This window comes from Mytilus californianus, unplaced genomic scaffold, assembly GCF_021869535.1.
Source record: "Mytilus californianus isolate M0D057914Y unplaced genomic scaffold, xbMytCali1.0.p SCAF_4, whole genome shotgun sequence".
Taxonomy (NCBI): Eukaryota; Metazoa; Mollusca; class Bivalvia; order Mytilida; family Mytilidae; genus Mytilus; species Mytilus californianus.
In genome coordinates this window covers 334741-351300 of record NW_026262690.1, presented here as the reverse complement: position 1 = coordinate 351300, position 16560 = coordinate 334741, and the positions used below count along the sequence as shown (strand labels likewise).

Sequence of the window (16560 nt, the reverse complement as noted above, 5' to 3'; positions counted from 1 at the left end):
TAATAACTTTCCCTAAAGTATCAAAAAGAAGCTGATAACATGCTTCTATTTGATATTTTTATCGGATATTTACTTTCGTTTTAATTCATTGTATGTTATGATAAATCCCGAGCAATTCGAAAAAAATATGACAACAAGACAAACGCTAATTGGATAAACGCCGAGAAGATCGAAATGTTTTCATAAACACGTGTACCTTTTGAGCAACGGAAAATTCCAACAGGGTACTTGATGCAGGGCTCTATTTTTAGAACGAAAGGAAATTTCCAATTATAAATATTATAAAAATAGATTTACGCGACGACTGTAATCAGATAAGGGTAAATAACGCAAACAATAGCGAATAAAAGCGTTAAGAACTCATGGTTTTGGCATATAATTGGGTTTTCCTTTGAATGAATTGGGTTTTTGAACCCTTCAATGGGCAATTGCATTGGGTTTTTAATTATTTGTATTGCGTGATCACGCAAATACGCAGCTTATCTGGAGCTCTGGCTTTGGCAGATGATGCATGGACCCTGACCCTTTCAATGGTGTAAATATAAGAAAATTAAACAAGAGGAAAAATTTGGGTCACCAAGGCCTTAAGCCAACTGAAACTACTTTTTCTTTGTACATATATCAAAATATTTACCTCTGTTTTACCATCTTTAAGTCCCCTTGCCTGTGGTGAGATGAGAGCCAGTTCAAATTGTACTTTCTTTTTGAGCTCATCAGACATGGCATTAGCTTCATTAACCATGGGTAACAACTGAACCACCTCTTCTTGTAAAACAACATCCTCTATAATCATACAAATGAAAAAATATTATGTTATATATACCATTGTCATTTCTTGTCAACCATTCAATTGCAACACGGCTACAATCTTTTCTATGTCTTCCTGCAATAATGTATAATTCTTATCTGTATTTGGATGAAAGAGCAACTTATTAAGTATTTGAGATATATATTCAAAGCAATATTTAACATCCAAAACAACACAGAAATCAAAAAGAAGCTTATTAAAATTGTGAATGATATTGAATCTAAAAGAAAAATGCAATGTGCTGGTTTAAAATTCAAATAAAGTCTTTTCGTTATCTTTAGTTTTCCTAAAAAATGATATTTACCTTCATGATAACATATTAAATCATAAAAAATTACAAATAATAAGAATTCTTAATTTTTACAGAATATAATAATGAGATAAGCGTTATCCCATTTTGATTTTTTTATGTTAATTTTTTTCTATCTTAAAACATTTTATAAAGCATTTAAAATTTAAAAAAAATATTGAACTTAAATTTCCTACATTATGTGCAGATAAACTACTGTGTGTCACACCTTTTTGTAGATAAAAACTGTTTCTCACTTCACAAACTAAATTTTAATACCAAAGTCAGGCATATCTCAATTTACAATTGATGTTAGTAAATTTAATACATTGGTTTTAATATATTACTTTAATTGTCTATGAAATGTTGCTTTTTTTAGAGATGCATTACAATGGTTCCTTACTGAGCATGCCTTTAATGTCTACATAATGAAATCTACTCATGAAAATGTAACCTGTGAGTCCATACATCTAGAAATCAGTATTACTAGTTTTTTTTTTCAATAGAATATTAAAACATTATACGAAAGCCATGCCTAGTTATGTGGAATTAATGAAATAATATAACTGTTACTATAATTTGCTTTTAAATATTAAAGGTTATCTTAAACAAGCATTTTGAGAGTATAGCATGGCAATACATAGTCCCCTACCAGTTAAATATTCATTGTATTGGAACAAAATGCTAACTTGATCTATAACTTGTCATGGTGTAAACTATATAACAAATATCAAGTCAATATCTTCAAGCATGATGAAAAAAAGTGTTGAAAACTGATTATTTAAGTGAATTTTCTAAGTCCAAGGACCATAACTCTGAACAAAATCATCAGACAGGAACAAAATTCAAACTTGATCTGTAACTTGTCATGATAAAACTATATACCAATTATCAAATCAATATCTTCAAGCATGACGAGAAAAAGTGCAGAAAACTGATTATTTGAGTGAATTTTCTAAGTCCAAGGACCATAACTCTGCACAAAATCATCAGACGGGAACAAAATTCGAACTTGATCTGTAACTTGTCATGATAAAACTATATACCAATTATCAAATCAATATCTTCAAGCATGACTAACAAACTGTTGACACAGAGATGTGTCTAGCCTGTCGGCAGATAATTTGAAAAAAGACAATCTGATGGACAGCAACATTACTAATTAATTCAAAGTCTCTGGACCATGACCTAGGGGGGAGGGCATCAAACTAATATGTACTGATAGTAATAATACTTTATTTTTATTATCACAATGTAGTAATGCAACTTTATAGAAAATATCAATGATCTATCACAAGTAGTTCCTATCAAACTAACTTAATCAGAAAACTTAACATTAAAAATTAATTAAAAATTACTTGACCATGACATAGGGGGCAGGGCCTTGAATTAGTCGTCAAACTGATATATACTGATAGTAATGCAACTTTATAGAAAATATCATTGATCTATCACACAAGTAGTTCCTATCAAACTGACTTGAGCAGAAAACTTAACATTGAAAATTGCTTGTTAATTGAAAGTCACTGGACCATTACCTAGGGGGCAGGGCCTCGAAATAGTTGACAAACTTATATGTACTGATAGTAATGCGATTTTATAGAAAATATCATTGATCTATCACAAGTAGTTCCTATCAAACTGACTTAAGCAGAAAACTTAACATTGAAAATTGCTTGTAAATTGAAAGTCACTGGACCATTACCTAGGGGGCAGGGCCTCGAAATAGTTGACTAACTTATATGTACTGATAGTAATACAACTTTATAGAAAAGTAGTTCCTATCAAACTGACTTAAGCAGAAACTTAACAATTGGTGACGCCTCTGCCATACTTTTCATGTTTTATGTGACATGTACGTTTTATTTTCATGTTTAATATGAAAAGTGCTTTTTATGTTTTATGAGACAATGTACTTTTTTACAGATCATGTGACATGTGTTTTTCTCATTTTTGTGTAAATACACTTTACTATTATGTGACATGTACATTGTCTGATGACAAAATCAATTGTCTTAAACTGAAGTTGAACAGAAATACCTGTATACAATATTATTATCATACATTGTACAATATTATTATCATACATTATACAATATTATTATCATACATTGTACAATATTATTATCATACATTGTACAATATTATTATCATACATTATACAATATTATTATCATACATTGTACAATCACTACAAACCAGTAAAAGTCTGAAATGGCCTATATTTGTACTCGACTGTACTGATTTTTACTCGACCAGTCTGAAATGGTCTGAAATTTACTTGATAATACTCGACTGTAGTCTGAACCATACTTAACAGTCTGTACTCGACCTTTACTCGACCAGTACTTAACAATTTTATTTTCGTCTGAACCATGCTCGACCTAGTCTGAACCATGCTCGACCTAGTCTGAACCATGCTCGACCTAGTCTGAACCATACTCGACCTAGTCTGAACCATACTTCACTAAGTCTTAACCAACCTAGACCTAATTTTTGTATCTATCTATTGTATTTCATCAATTTAGGAACTGTTTTTAACAGCTATTTCCCCTGGCTAAAAATTTGAACAACAATTTGAAATTTAAAATGTATTCAATATGGCATTGAAACCAAAATTTCACAATAAACATAATATAAATTCAACACCATATTTATCAACACTTACATATATATATATATCACCTTTAAAATAAAAATAAAACAAGCTGATCAAATAATCTCAAAACTGAATTGTGACTAATACTTTCAATGTTATTCAAATTTTTTTGAATGTTTCAGATATATTTTATGGTTACTGGACAATTTTCACCATTAACTTAAGCCTCCTATAGATTTATAGTGTCAGTTGAGTTTAGTTAATAATGCAGTGAACATTTTTCTTATTAAAATATATTTAAAATAGTATATAAAGCAACTTAATAAATTTAAAAAATCACACCTTTGTTTTGCAAAACCAAGAATTTAATATAATCATGATAATAGAACTTCCATAGCAATCCTTGATAACCATTTTTTAATGTGTTCCAAAGTTGCAGAAAAAAATTATTTCAATTAAATTTAAATAACTTTTGTCAAAATTAAAGACATGGCATACAAGAAGCACTTTAATAAGGGATAATTACCTCAGTACATGTGTGTTTTACAGGTAAAAAGAAAGCCCCTTTTTTCTTAAACTCGTGTATTACTTATCTAGTGAATTCAAAAGGCCTTGCGATTTAAGTTTTACAGGATGTTGCAATTTTTAATGAATGCTAATTAGAAATTAATACTCTCTGACCAGGTGTGATCTTTTTAATGAGTTTGCCTCAAGCAGGAGGTATTACTTTATACTTTACCACTAATCAGAAGAAAAATTTTATCTATTTCTTTAATTTTTCTATCCCTTTTTGATATCCCAAATTATAATAAGAATAGATATATTTCTAATATAAGGTTAAACAATTTCAGTGATTTGTTGGCTGTTGTTACCTCATTAAAAAGATAATTATATAACTATTGTATGTAACCATGAAACCTATATAGTTTTTCTTTAGGAATTTAGGAAAATTAAGTTAAAAAAAAAAAAAAAAACACATGCCAAACAAGAAGCACCTTAATAAGGTTTTATTACCCTCAGTAAAGTTGTGGTTTTTAGTTAAAAGAAAATCTTTATTTTAACAAAACTTTAAAATTAATATAATTAAATTATTATATAAGATGTTGTCATGTCAGAAAAAAAGAAATTAATTTTAACAGCTAAAATTAAAAAAAAGTATAGGTTTTTTGGTCAAGTATGGTTAAGACAGGTAGAGTATTATTCAGACCTTTAGTCGAGTATGGTTAAGACTGAAAAAAATTGGTCGAGTACAGGTCGAGAATGTGTTAAGACTGTTTCAGACTGGTCGAGTAATAGTTCAGACTATTTTCAATGGCAAAGATAAGGGTCAAGTACAAATCAGTACGGTCAAGTATGGTTAAGACTGGGGTCGAGTAATGTCGAGTAAAATTCAGACCAATTCAGACTGGTCGAGTAAAAATCAGTACAGTTGAGTACAGATATAGGCCATTTCAGACTTTTACTGGTTTGTAGTGAATATTATCATTACGAAGCATTAATTACCCAGTAACATACTGTGATAATAAAACCAAACCTTTGATGCCAGAAAATTTATATACTTAAAGTATTTAATTTAGCTTTTAAAAAATATGCTTTCAGACAGCATATCTATTCACTGATTAAGCCTGTGTTTCCCCCACACTGTTTAACACTCTCAAATAAAACTCATAGCATATTAACAAGAAGCTGATAAAACAGTAATCAATTTCACAGGAATCTGAATTCAGAGCTTAAGAAAAATAATAGGTGCAAAGTAAATAGAAAAAAAAAATGAAAGCAACAAATGTTGTGACAAAGATAATAGTTGACTTTGTGCTCAGCTATAGTTATCATAAAGTTATTTTTCCCTTAAGTTTTTAGAAGGTTTCCAAAAGGTTAAACTTGCTACGAAAAGAACTTATTGCTTTCCTATGAGACTTGGTTTTATTTCATTACAATCATTGAAGAATATATTAAGTAAGGCAAAGCATTATTGTAGTATTTTGTACTAATTATTTTATTGTAACATACGAACGTTGTTTACGACATGTATTTATTTTAAATAATATACAAATCTTGATCTGTTATAAAACAAATCCAGTGTTTTAAGCTGGATCTCTATGATGATTAAAGATGTTACAGACACACTTGAGTACTGTTTCAAAAAAGTACACAAAATCACAGAACAATGACTTAACCTGATAGATGTGACAACAGATGTAAAAGATCTCATGTCATGCAGTAGGAAAGAGCAAGTGTCTCGTACAATAACAAAATTAAAGATTCTACAGAATGATTCAAATGTTCTCTTTCCATTTCTTTTCCTATTTTTATAGTTACCCTCCCCTTCCTCAAGGGAAGTTAAAATCTCTGTAAAATACAGAATTTTCAGTTTTTGTTTGGTTTTTCACTTATAATTTTGAGATGTATTGTATGGATTGACAATACTGACCAATTATTTCTAACTTTTAAAAATAAAGTTTTTTCATCTTCCAACTGTCCTCTGTACAGTTGTTAATTTAAAAATATTCAAGAATCAGCTTCAAACAAAATATCTGTAGGTTATATGCCAAAAACATCAAACTAGGTCATGAAGCTCTTTCTCATTAATATAAGGTCATATATTTTAAAGTCACACACATGGGCAAACTTGTTGAAAAATAAACATCACAATTCATAAAACCATGTACACAAATGCTGTAAAGTAAAAATAGCTGCCTTGACAAATAGTGATATAACAACAATATAGTTACCACTTTTGTTTCCTAATTACCTGAAACTGATTAAACACATCAAACACATTACACACAGCAATAAAACACTCACTGACAATCAACATTATCATGTCTAATATAAATAATGCATTAAATACTGAGAGAATTTAACATTGAAGGATCTTTACAGAACAAGAATGTGTCCATAGTACACGGATGCCCCACTCGCACTATCATTTTCTATGTTCAGTGGACCATGAAATTGTGGTCAAAACTCTAATTTGGCATTACAATTAGAAAGATCATATCATAGGGAACATGTGTACTAAATTTCAAGTTGACTGGACTTCAACTTCATCAAAAACTACCTTGACCAAAAATTTAACCTGAAGCAGGACAGACGGACGAACGGACGGACGGATGGACGAACAAACAGACGCACAGACCAAAAAACTTAATGCCCCTCTACTATCGTAGGTGGGGCATAAAAATGACAACTAAATCTCCAACTAAATACTGATAGAATTTAAAATTGAAGGATCTTAACAGAACTGAAGTCCTAAAAGTTTTCTCCTATTTTTTTATCCATCGATCCCTTCTGTTTATTTCATTAAGTTAAATGTTCAATCATTTTATGGTAGCAAGATACTGCTAAGCTGAGACCAGACTTAATCATGACAAAAAAGAACTAGAGGCTCTAAAGAGCCTGTGTCGCTCACCTTGGTCTATGTGCATATTAAACAAAGGACACAGATGGATTCAAGACTAAATTGTGTTTTGGTGATGGTAATGTGTTTGTAGATCTTACTTTAATGAACATTCTTGCTCCTTACTATTATCTCTATCTATAATGAACTTGGCCCGGTACTGTAGTGACAGTGGAAAATATTTTGTAAAAATTTACAAAAATTTACAAAATTTATGAAAATTGTAAAAAAATGACTATAAAGGGCAAAAACTCCTTAAGGGGTCAATTGAAAATTTGGTCATGTTGACTTATTTGTAGATCTTACTTTGCTGTACATTATTGCTGTTTACAGTTTATCTCTATCTATAATAATATTCAAGATAACCAAAAGCTGCAAAATTTTCTTAAAATTACCAATTCAGGGGCAGCAACCCAACAACGTGTTGCCTGATTGGTCTGAAAATTTCAGGGCAGATAGATCTTGACCTAATGAACAATTTAATCCCATCAGATTTGCTCTAAATGCTTTGGTTTCAGAGATATGAGCCAAAAACTGCATTTTACCCTATGTACTATTTTTTAGCCATGTCGGCCATTTTGGTTCGCGGACGGGGTCATCGGACACATTTTTTAAACTAGATACCCTAATGATGATTGTGGAGAAGTTTGGTTAAATTTGTCTTAGTAGTTTCAGAGAAGAAGATTTTTGTAAAAGATTACAAAAATTTATGAAAAATGGTTAAAAATTGACTATAAAGGGCAATAACTCCTTAAGGGGTCAACTGACCATTTTGGTCAAGTTGACTTATTTGTAGATCTTACTTTGCTGAACATTATTGCTGTTTACAGTTTATCTTAATCTATAATAATATTCAAGATAATAACCAAAAACGGCAAAATTTCCTTAAAATTACCAATTCAGGGGCAGTACCCAACAACAGGTTGTTGGATTCATCGGAAAATTTCAGGGCAGATAGATCTTGACCTGATAAACAATTTTACTCCATGTCAGATTTGCTCTAAATGCTTTGGTTTCAGAGATATAAGCCAAAATCTACATTTTACCCCTATGTTCTATTTTTAGCCATTGCGGCCATCTTGGTTGGTTGGCCGGGTCACCGGACACATTTTTAAAACTTGATACCCCAATGATGATTGTGGCCAAGTTTGGTCAAATTTGGCCCAGTAATTTCAGAGGAGAAGATTTTTGTAAAAGTTAACGACGACGGACGGACGACGACGATGGACGACGGACGCCAAGTGATGAGAAAAGCTCACTTGGCCCTTTGGGCCAGGTGAGCTAAAAAGGTTATCAATCTGCGTATATAAATTACTGTTTAGATTTTTGTTAAAGAAAGATTTAAGAAATATTTCATGGGCTTGAATTTATACTGATTTTACCACGAGTTGGCCCTTAATGATAAATATTTCACCCCTCGCTATAACTCGTGGTAAAATATCATCACAAAGTGCAAACCTGTGGTAAAATCAGTATAAATTCAAGCCCCCATGAATTATTTCTATTCTAAACGGACAAACACAGCAATTCTTTTAGATTGAAGTGCTCTAGATGAGGGCAAATAATTGCTGTATAGGTAATTAAACACACTATTAATATTGATGTAAAAGACAAAGAAAACTAATTTAGTGACATGCTTAAATGATTTACAATAACATACTCAGACAGGTTTGGACAAATTAAAATTATTATTCTACTTTTATCTAAGAAAATTGGCTTTCAACAAATTTTTATCATTGTTTGTTTTTTTCCCCCTTGTTTTGATGACTCAGTTCAACATTTGTGCATTTTTCTCTGGTCAAAATTAGTATGGTGATATACATTTTGTTTAATTGAATGTTGTATGTACATGATTGTAATATTGTTTTAGGAGAATTAACAAAGTCAAAAAAATGTCAATCATTGGAATTCATCCAGAATCAAGTTTAATTTACAAGGTCATTTCTAAAGGAAATGTTTCTACACTAAAATAAATTTTATAAATCATAACAGCTGTAGAAATTACTGATGAATAGAATTGATTTAGTCTAGAATGAATTAAGGAGGATATATGTCAGAAGTAAGAAAACATATCATATTTATAGGATAATATAATCTGAATATCAAAGAATGACGAAAGACTAGAAAATGTTAATCCAGAACTGAACAATAAGGAAATGTTAAGGGGAGATAATTTTACCTGAAGTTGCCCCATCATGTCTGACAAGACCAGCTTTCTCTGCTATTTCCTCATTAGCCGAGTCAAATGTTGGTGTTTCTTCTGATTTCCCTTCTTTCATAGCCTTGGATGCATCTTTTGGATGATGAAAGACATACAAATGGTTTGGTCCAAATAGTACTCTGTAAATTTAACAGGGTGACAAACATTAGTTCAAACTACATATGAATAAAAAGACAAGTGGGTAGATGTCTGGGAGACAAAAACACAATCAAAGTGTCATCTGATGTAGTCAGATGAAATTATCTAGTAAATTCACTTTTTAATTTTGAATTTATTAACATGCATATTTAACGACTAATGATGATGAGAAATAAATAAATGTGGTTCAGTTTGTATTGTTGTAGAATAACACTGCATGAACTTTTGAATTGGCCGTATTCTTGCAATACATATCCACAAAGCTCAAATATCTTTCATAAAAATTAAGGAAATACTGTCCTATCTGATTCAGTTTTTTAATGTAAAAATGCATAATTTCATCTTGGTTTACCAAATGACAGCCAATAATTTAGAACATAATAGCATAAACCTAGCTTCAGATCTAAACTGCACAAAATTTAGCAAAATTGTATGTAAATTTAACAGAGCCTTTCAAATATCTACAAACAATACTCATTTTCCTAAAGAAATAGAAAATTTAAGATATGACTTCAGGATTTAGGACAGGCACATTATATAAATAACACATAGCTGAGAGGGTGATAGAGCAGATTGTTACCCCTAAGAAAACATTGTCAACTGAGGCTAAGCCAAGGTTGACAATGTCTTTTCGAGGGGTAACAATCTGCTCTATCACCTTATCAGATATGTGTTATTTAATTTATTATACTGAATGTTCTGTTATTACTGTCTATTAAATTTCAAAAAAGTAATAAACTATATCGTCTTGTACATAACAATCATCCGTATTCATTAAAGCGCACACTTGAGCAAGCGTCTCCGGGTAATAGAGTATTTGCCATGGGATAGAGTAAATTGTCTCCCTCTTATTAACCAAACAAAATCTGGCATTTTGACATGAAGTAAAATAAAATATAATGACTAAATACTCTAAGATAAATTTATATACAATTTCAGTGCAGAAAAAAATGAAAAAAACTTTAGTCTTGTTTCTTATTGGAAACATATTTTTGGAATTTTTTGCTCTCAATGCTTTTCAACTTTGTGTTTGATTTGGCTTTCCAACGTTTTTTTATTTGAGCGTCACTGATGAGCCGTATGTAGATGAAAGTCATAAACTATTTTGCACCACTTTAAAAATGTTCCCATTCGAGATTTTTCTGATAATCAAAAAAGAAAAAGAAAGAAAAAAGGTATTGATGAGTGGAAACGTTTAACAAATTTGAAGAGATCATGCAACAACAAAGTGATGATAAACAGAAAATGTCTGATTGTTTACAGAATAAACAGACAGATGGACTGACAGACAGACAGGTCAGAACATTACACCCTCTGCACTTTTGTTCCATAAGGTAAAATAAACGGATATTAGTACCACAAAATACCAGACATATATGGGAATGTTTTTCTTATTACTAAAGTGTTTAACCCTGTTTTAGATGTGCATGCAATTGATCTAAAAATACAAGTATAGCACATCATTATTTTATTTTGACCCAAGTCGTATCATTGATTATTGAACTCAAAAGATTATTTTCTTTATAAATGAAGCATCTGTCAATTTACGTACCTGTCATTGTGATGTAACTGCACACCTTTGCCAATCTACTCACCTATCATTGTGATGTAACTGCACACCTTTGGCAATCTACATACCTGTCATTGTGATGTAACTACACACCTTTGGCAATCTACTTACCTATCATTGTGATGTAACTGTCAATCTACTTACCTGTCATTGTGATGTAACTGCACACCTTTGGCAATCTACTCACCTATCATTGTGATGTAACTGCACACCTTTGGCAATCTACATACCTGTCATTGTGATGTAACTACACACCTTTGGAAATCTTCTTACCTATCATTGTGATGTAACTGTCAATCTACTTACCTGTCATTGTGATGTAACTGCACACCTTTGGCAATCTACTCACCTATCATTGTGATGTAACTGCACACCTTTGGCAATCTACATACCTGTCATTGTGATGTAACTACACACCTTTGGCAATCTACTTACCTATCATTGTGATGTAACTACACACCTTAGACAATCCACTTACCTGTCATTGTGATGTAACTACACACCTTTGGCAATCTACTTACATGTCATTGTGATGTAACTACACACCTTTGGCAATCTACTTACCTATCATTGTGATGTAACTGTCAATATACTTACCTATCATTGTGATGTAACTGTCAATATACATACCTATCATTGTGATGTAACTGCACACCTTTGGCAATCTACTTACCTATCATTGTGATGTAACTGCACACCTTTGGCAATCTACTTACCTATCATTGTGATGTAACTGCACACCTTTGGCAATCTACATACCTGTCATTGTGATGTAACTGTCAATATACTTACCTATCATTGTGATGTAACTGCACACCTTTGGCAATCTACTTACCTGTCATTGTGATGTAACTGTCAATATACTTACCTATCATTGTGATGTAACTGCACACCTTTGGCAATCTACTTACCTGTCATTGTGATGTAACTGTCAATCTACATACCTGTCATTGTGATGTAACTGCACACCTTTGGCAATCTACTTACCTATAATTGTGATGTAACTGTCAATCTACTTACCTATAATTGTGATGTAACTGCACACCTTTGGCAATCTACTTACCTATAATTGTGATGTAACTGCACACCTTTGGCAATCTACTTACCTGTCATTGTGATGTAACTGTCAATCTACTTACCTATAATTGTGATGTAACTGCACACCTTTGGCAATCTACTTACCTGTCATTGTGATGTAACTGTCAATCTACATACCTGTCATTGTGATGTAACTGCACACCTTTGGCAATCTACTTACCTATAATTGTGATGTAACTGCACACCTTTGGCAATCTACTTACCTGTCATTGTGATGTAACTGTCAATCTACTTACCTATAATTGTGATGTAACTGCACACCTTTGGCAATCTACTTACCTATCATTGTGATGTAACTGTCAATATACTTACCTATCATTGTGATGTAACTGCACACCTTTGGCAATCTACTTACCTATCATTGTGATGTAACTGCACACCTTTGGCAATCTACTTACCTATCATTGTGATGTAACTGCACACCTTTGGCAATCTACATACCTGTCATTGTGATGTAACTGTCAATATACTTACCTATCATTGTGATGTAACTGCACACCTTTGGCAATCTACTTACCTGTCATTGTGATGTAACTGTCAATATACTTACCTATCATTGTGATGTAACTGCACACCTTTGGCAATCTACTTACCTGTCATTGTGATGTAACTGTCAATCTACATACCTGTCATTGTGATGTAACTGCACACCTTTGGCAATCTACTTACCTATAATTGTGATGTAACTGTCAATCTACTTACCTATAATTGTGATGTAACTGCACACCTTTGGCAATCTACTTACCTATCATTGTGATGTAACTGCACACCTTTGGCAATCTACTTACCTATCATTGTGATGTAACTGTCAATCTACTCACTATCATTGTGATGTTACTGTCAATATACTTACCTATCATTGTGATGTAACTGCACACCTTTGGCAATCTACATACCTGTCATTGTGATCTAACTGCACACCTTTGGCAATCTACATATCTGTCATTGTGATGTAACTGCACACCTTTGGCAATCTACATACCTGTCATTGTGATGTAACTGCACACCTTTGGCAATCTACATAACTGTCATTGTGATGTAACTGTCAATATACTTACCTATCATTGTGATGTAAATGCACACCTTTGGCAATCTACTTACCTGTCATTGTGATGTAACTGCACACCTTTAGCAACCTACTCACCTATCATTGTGATGTAACTGCACACCTTTGGCAATCTACTTACCTATCATTGTGATGTAACTGCACACCTTTGGCAATTTTCTGACCATTGACTAAGATTTTAGCTCCAGAACATGGTTCTAAAGTCACATTCATTCCCTTGTTAGTCACAATGGCATGCTGTTTCTGTATACTGAAAAAGGTTTTTATAAGTATAAAATTCAAATATAACTATAAGGTTTTTTTTTATCAAAACATGGTCTTGGTAGAAACTGACTAAAAGTAAATGTTGCTGTCCTTTGACATAACAATTCTGAAGATATTAATTTACAACAAACAATACTTAAACATTTAAAGGCTTATTACCTACTAAAGGTGAGACTATCCTGAATTTCATTCCAAACAATATAAAGTTTCCTAATAGTCCAGTTCCCAGTATTTTTTTTTTATTAAATATTTTTTGCACTATTTATGTGTCACATCCTATACACTTTTTAGGGAAAGCAGTTTTTAGAACATAGACAATAGTGAATTGCTACTAATGGTATGTGCTGTTTAAACTGAATAACTTTCCAGTTGCTTGAATAGTTCAAATACCTGATTAAATGATAATTACATGAAGTATATGAGCAAAGAAGGTTAACAGAGTTAATCAATAGACAAACATACAAACACCTATTGACATGCAAGTTTTATATAGACCTTTGATAAATGTAATCAATAGTTACGGGTCTTATTATACTATGAAAGATGATGTGAACAACTATCATAATACCTTGGACATTTTTTTTATGTTAATTGTTTTTAAGCCTTATACTGATCTTTTGAGTTAAGCCAATTGATACTGATTTTTATAGTTTGTTCTTTTGTTGTGCTGTTACACCACTGTCCTAGGTCAGGGGGAGGGTTGAGCACCTAGTTTAACATGCTTAACCCCACACATTCTTTATGAGCCTGTCCCAAGTCAGGAGCCTGTAGATCAGTGGTTGTATTTGGTTCATGTCTGTCATATCTGTTTTTTTTGTAGTTTATAAATGCAGTGAGAAATAAAAGAAGAATGGATGCCCCGGCTTGTAAATGTATGGTAAATTCAATAATTTTTCAAATTATAAAGGGACATAATTGGAGGACTGTGAAAGAGACACCACTTAAATTTGAACTCGATCTGTGTTTGGTGGTTATTAGCATTGTATAGAAGTTTCATAACATTTGGTTGAGGCAAAGAAAATTTAGAGTGAGGAAATGGCAAATTCAGCAATTTCCATCTTTAAAGGGACATAACACGAGTACAGTGACAGTGACACCTACCAAATTCAAACTTAATCTGTGTTTGGAAGTAATAAGCATTGTGTATAAGTTTTATAACATTTAATTGAGGCATTTGTTGCATATGTCAGACAGACAGACAGACAAACAAACGTATAAACAGACAAGGGTACCTCTTTGTCTTGCAGCAGGGACATAAAAACTGACAATATCCAAGGGCAATAATCCTATGGAAAGTATATCATTAACTAGAGGCTCTCAAGAGCCTGTGTCGCTCACCTGTATTTACATAATTATAATTAATAGCATTAGATATTAGATATTATAATGGTATCTAAGATAATAACAAAAAACTGCAAAATTTCTGTAAAATTACTCTAAGATAATAACAAAAAACTGCAAAATTTCTGTAAAATTACTAACTCAGGGGCAGCAACCAAACAACAGGTTGTCGGATTCGTCTGAAAATTTCAGGGCAGATAAATCTAAATCTGATGAACATTTTTGCCACCTGTCAGATTTGCTCTAAATGCTTTAGTTTCAGAGATATAAACCAAAAACTGCATTTTACCCCTATGTTCTATCTTTAACCAAGTAGGCCATGATGGTTGGAAGGCGGGGTCATCGGACAAATTTTTTATACTAGATACCCTAATGATGATTATGGCCAAGTATGGTTAACTTTGTCTCTGTAGTTTCAGAGAAGAAGATTTTTGTAAAAGATTACAAAAATTTACGAAAAAATTGACTATAAAGGGCAATAACTCCTAAAGGGGTCGACTGACAAATTTGGTCATGACGACTTATTTGTAGATCTTACTTTGCTGAACATTATTGCTGTTTACAGTTTATCTCTATCTATAATAATATTCAAGATAATAACCAAAAACTGCAAAATTTCCTTAAAATTACCAATTCAGGGGCAGCAACCCAACAACAGGTTGTCAGATTTGTCTGAAAATTTCAGGGCAGATAGATCTTGACCTGATAATCAGTTTTATCCTATGTCAGATTTACTCTAAATGCTTTGGTTTCAGAGATATAAGCCAAAATCTACATTTTACCCCTATGTTCTATTTTTAGCCATGGCAGCCATCTTGGTATCTTGGTTGGTTGGCGGTGTCATCTGGCACATTTTTTAAACTAGATGCCCTAATGATGATTGTGGCCAAGTTTGGTTAAATTTGGCTAAGTGGTTTCAGAGGAGAAGATTTTTGTAAAAAGATAACAATGACGGACGACGAGGATGACGGACGCCAAGTGATGAGAAAAGCTCACTTGGCCCTTCAGGCCAGGCGAGCTAAAAAGAAGATTTATCAGTTACTTGCCATTATTCTACAAGGGTGGTTTAACGAACTCGACAACCATGAGGGATTCCATAGCTTTAGCACCATAACAATTCTTTTTTTCAAAACTAAGCAGTTTAACATATTTGTTAATATTGTTCAATATATTAATACATATTTGTCTCTTATTTTACCTAAGTCCATTTATCTGTATATTGGGTGGTGGTTGGGCATTCTTTGTACCAATGGTTGATTTCCCTAAAAAATATCAAAATATTGATATATATTCTAATGCAGTCTAAAATCTTCTAAATAAATGTGAAAAAAGGTCGCTTGTTACATGTGTACCCACTCATTAAGGATATTTTTATAAATGCAGTACAACTGATGATGACATATTTTTTTTAAGTCATATGCTATAAAAGGGAAATGTGATTCAATAACTTTTCTAGCATCCCACAAAGTTCTTCCTATCTGTAGTCTATGTTGATATGTGTAAGACATACATAAGTCATTTGAACTCACGTTTTTACAGGACGGCAGCACTTTAATAAAACAATCTATGACTGAAAATGTTCATTACATTTTAGTACAACTTACAATTAAGTTTGATCATAAAATGCTTGCCAAAAGAGCAGTAGAACAATATTTATAATTCTGCGGAAATTAAACACTATTTATAGCAGTTTAAAGGAATACATCAAGCATGACTTATTCATCATCATAAATGGATTTCTGAAATTACGTAAAAGTTATCAATCC

At 32.1% G+C, this 16560-nt stretch overlaps 1 protein-coding gene across 2 annotated transcripts in view; it reads right to left on the bottom strand.

Annotated features, from left to right (window-relative positions):
• LOC127737232 (kinesin-like protein KIF28P) overlaps positions 1–16560 on the bottom strand; it is a 132611-nt gene that overhangs the window by 34574 nt on the left and 81477 nt on the right. For both annotated transcript variants that reach the window (XM_052247770.1, XM_052247769.1), the window contains exons 13-16: positions 15993–16056; positions 13311–13439; positions 9276–9436; positions 635–783 (exon numbers count right to left, since the gene is read on the bottom strand). In XM_052247770.1, coding sequence (XP_052103730.1) covers positions 635–783; positions 9276–9436; positions 13311–13439; positions 15993–16056 — 503 coding nt within the window. The remainder of the gene's footprint in view (positions 1–634; positions 784–9275; positions 9437–13310; positions 13440–15992; positions 16057–16560) is intronic.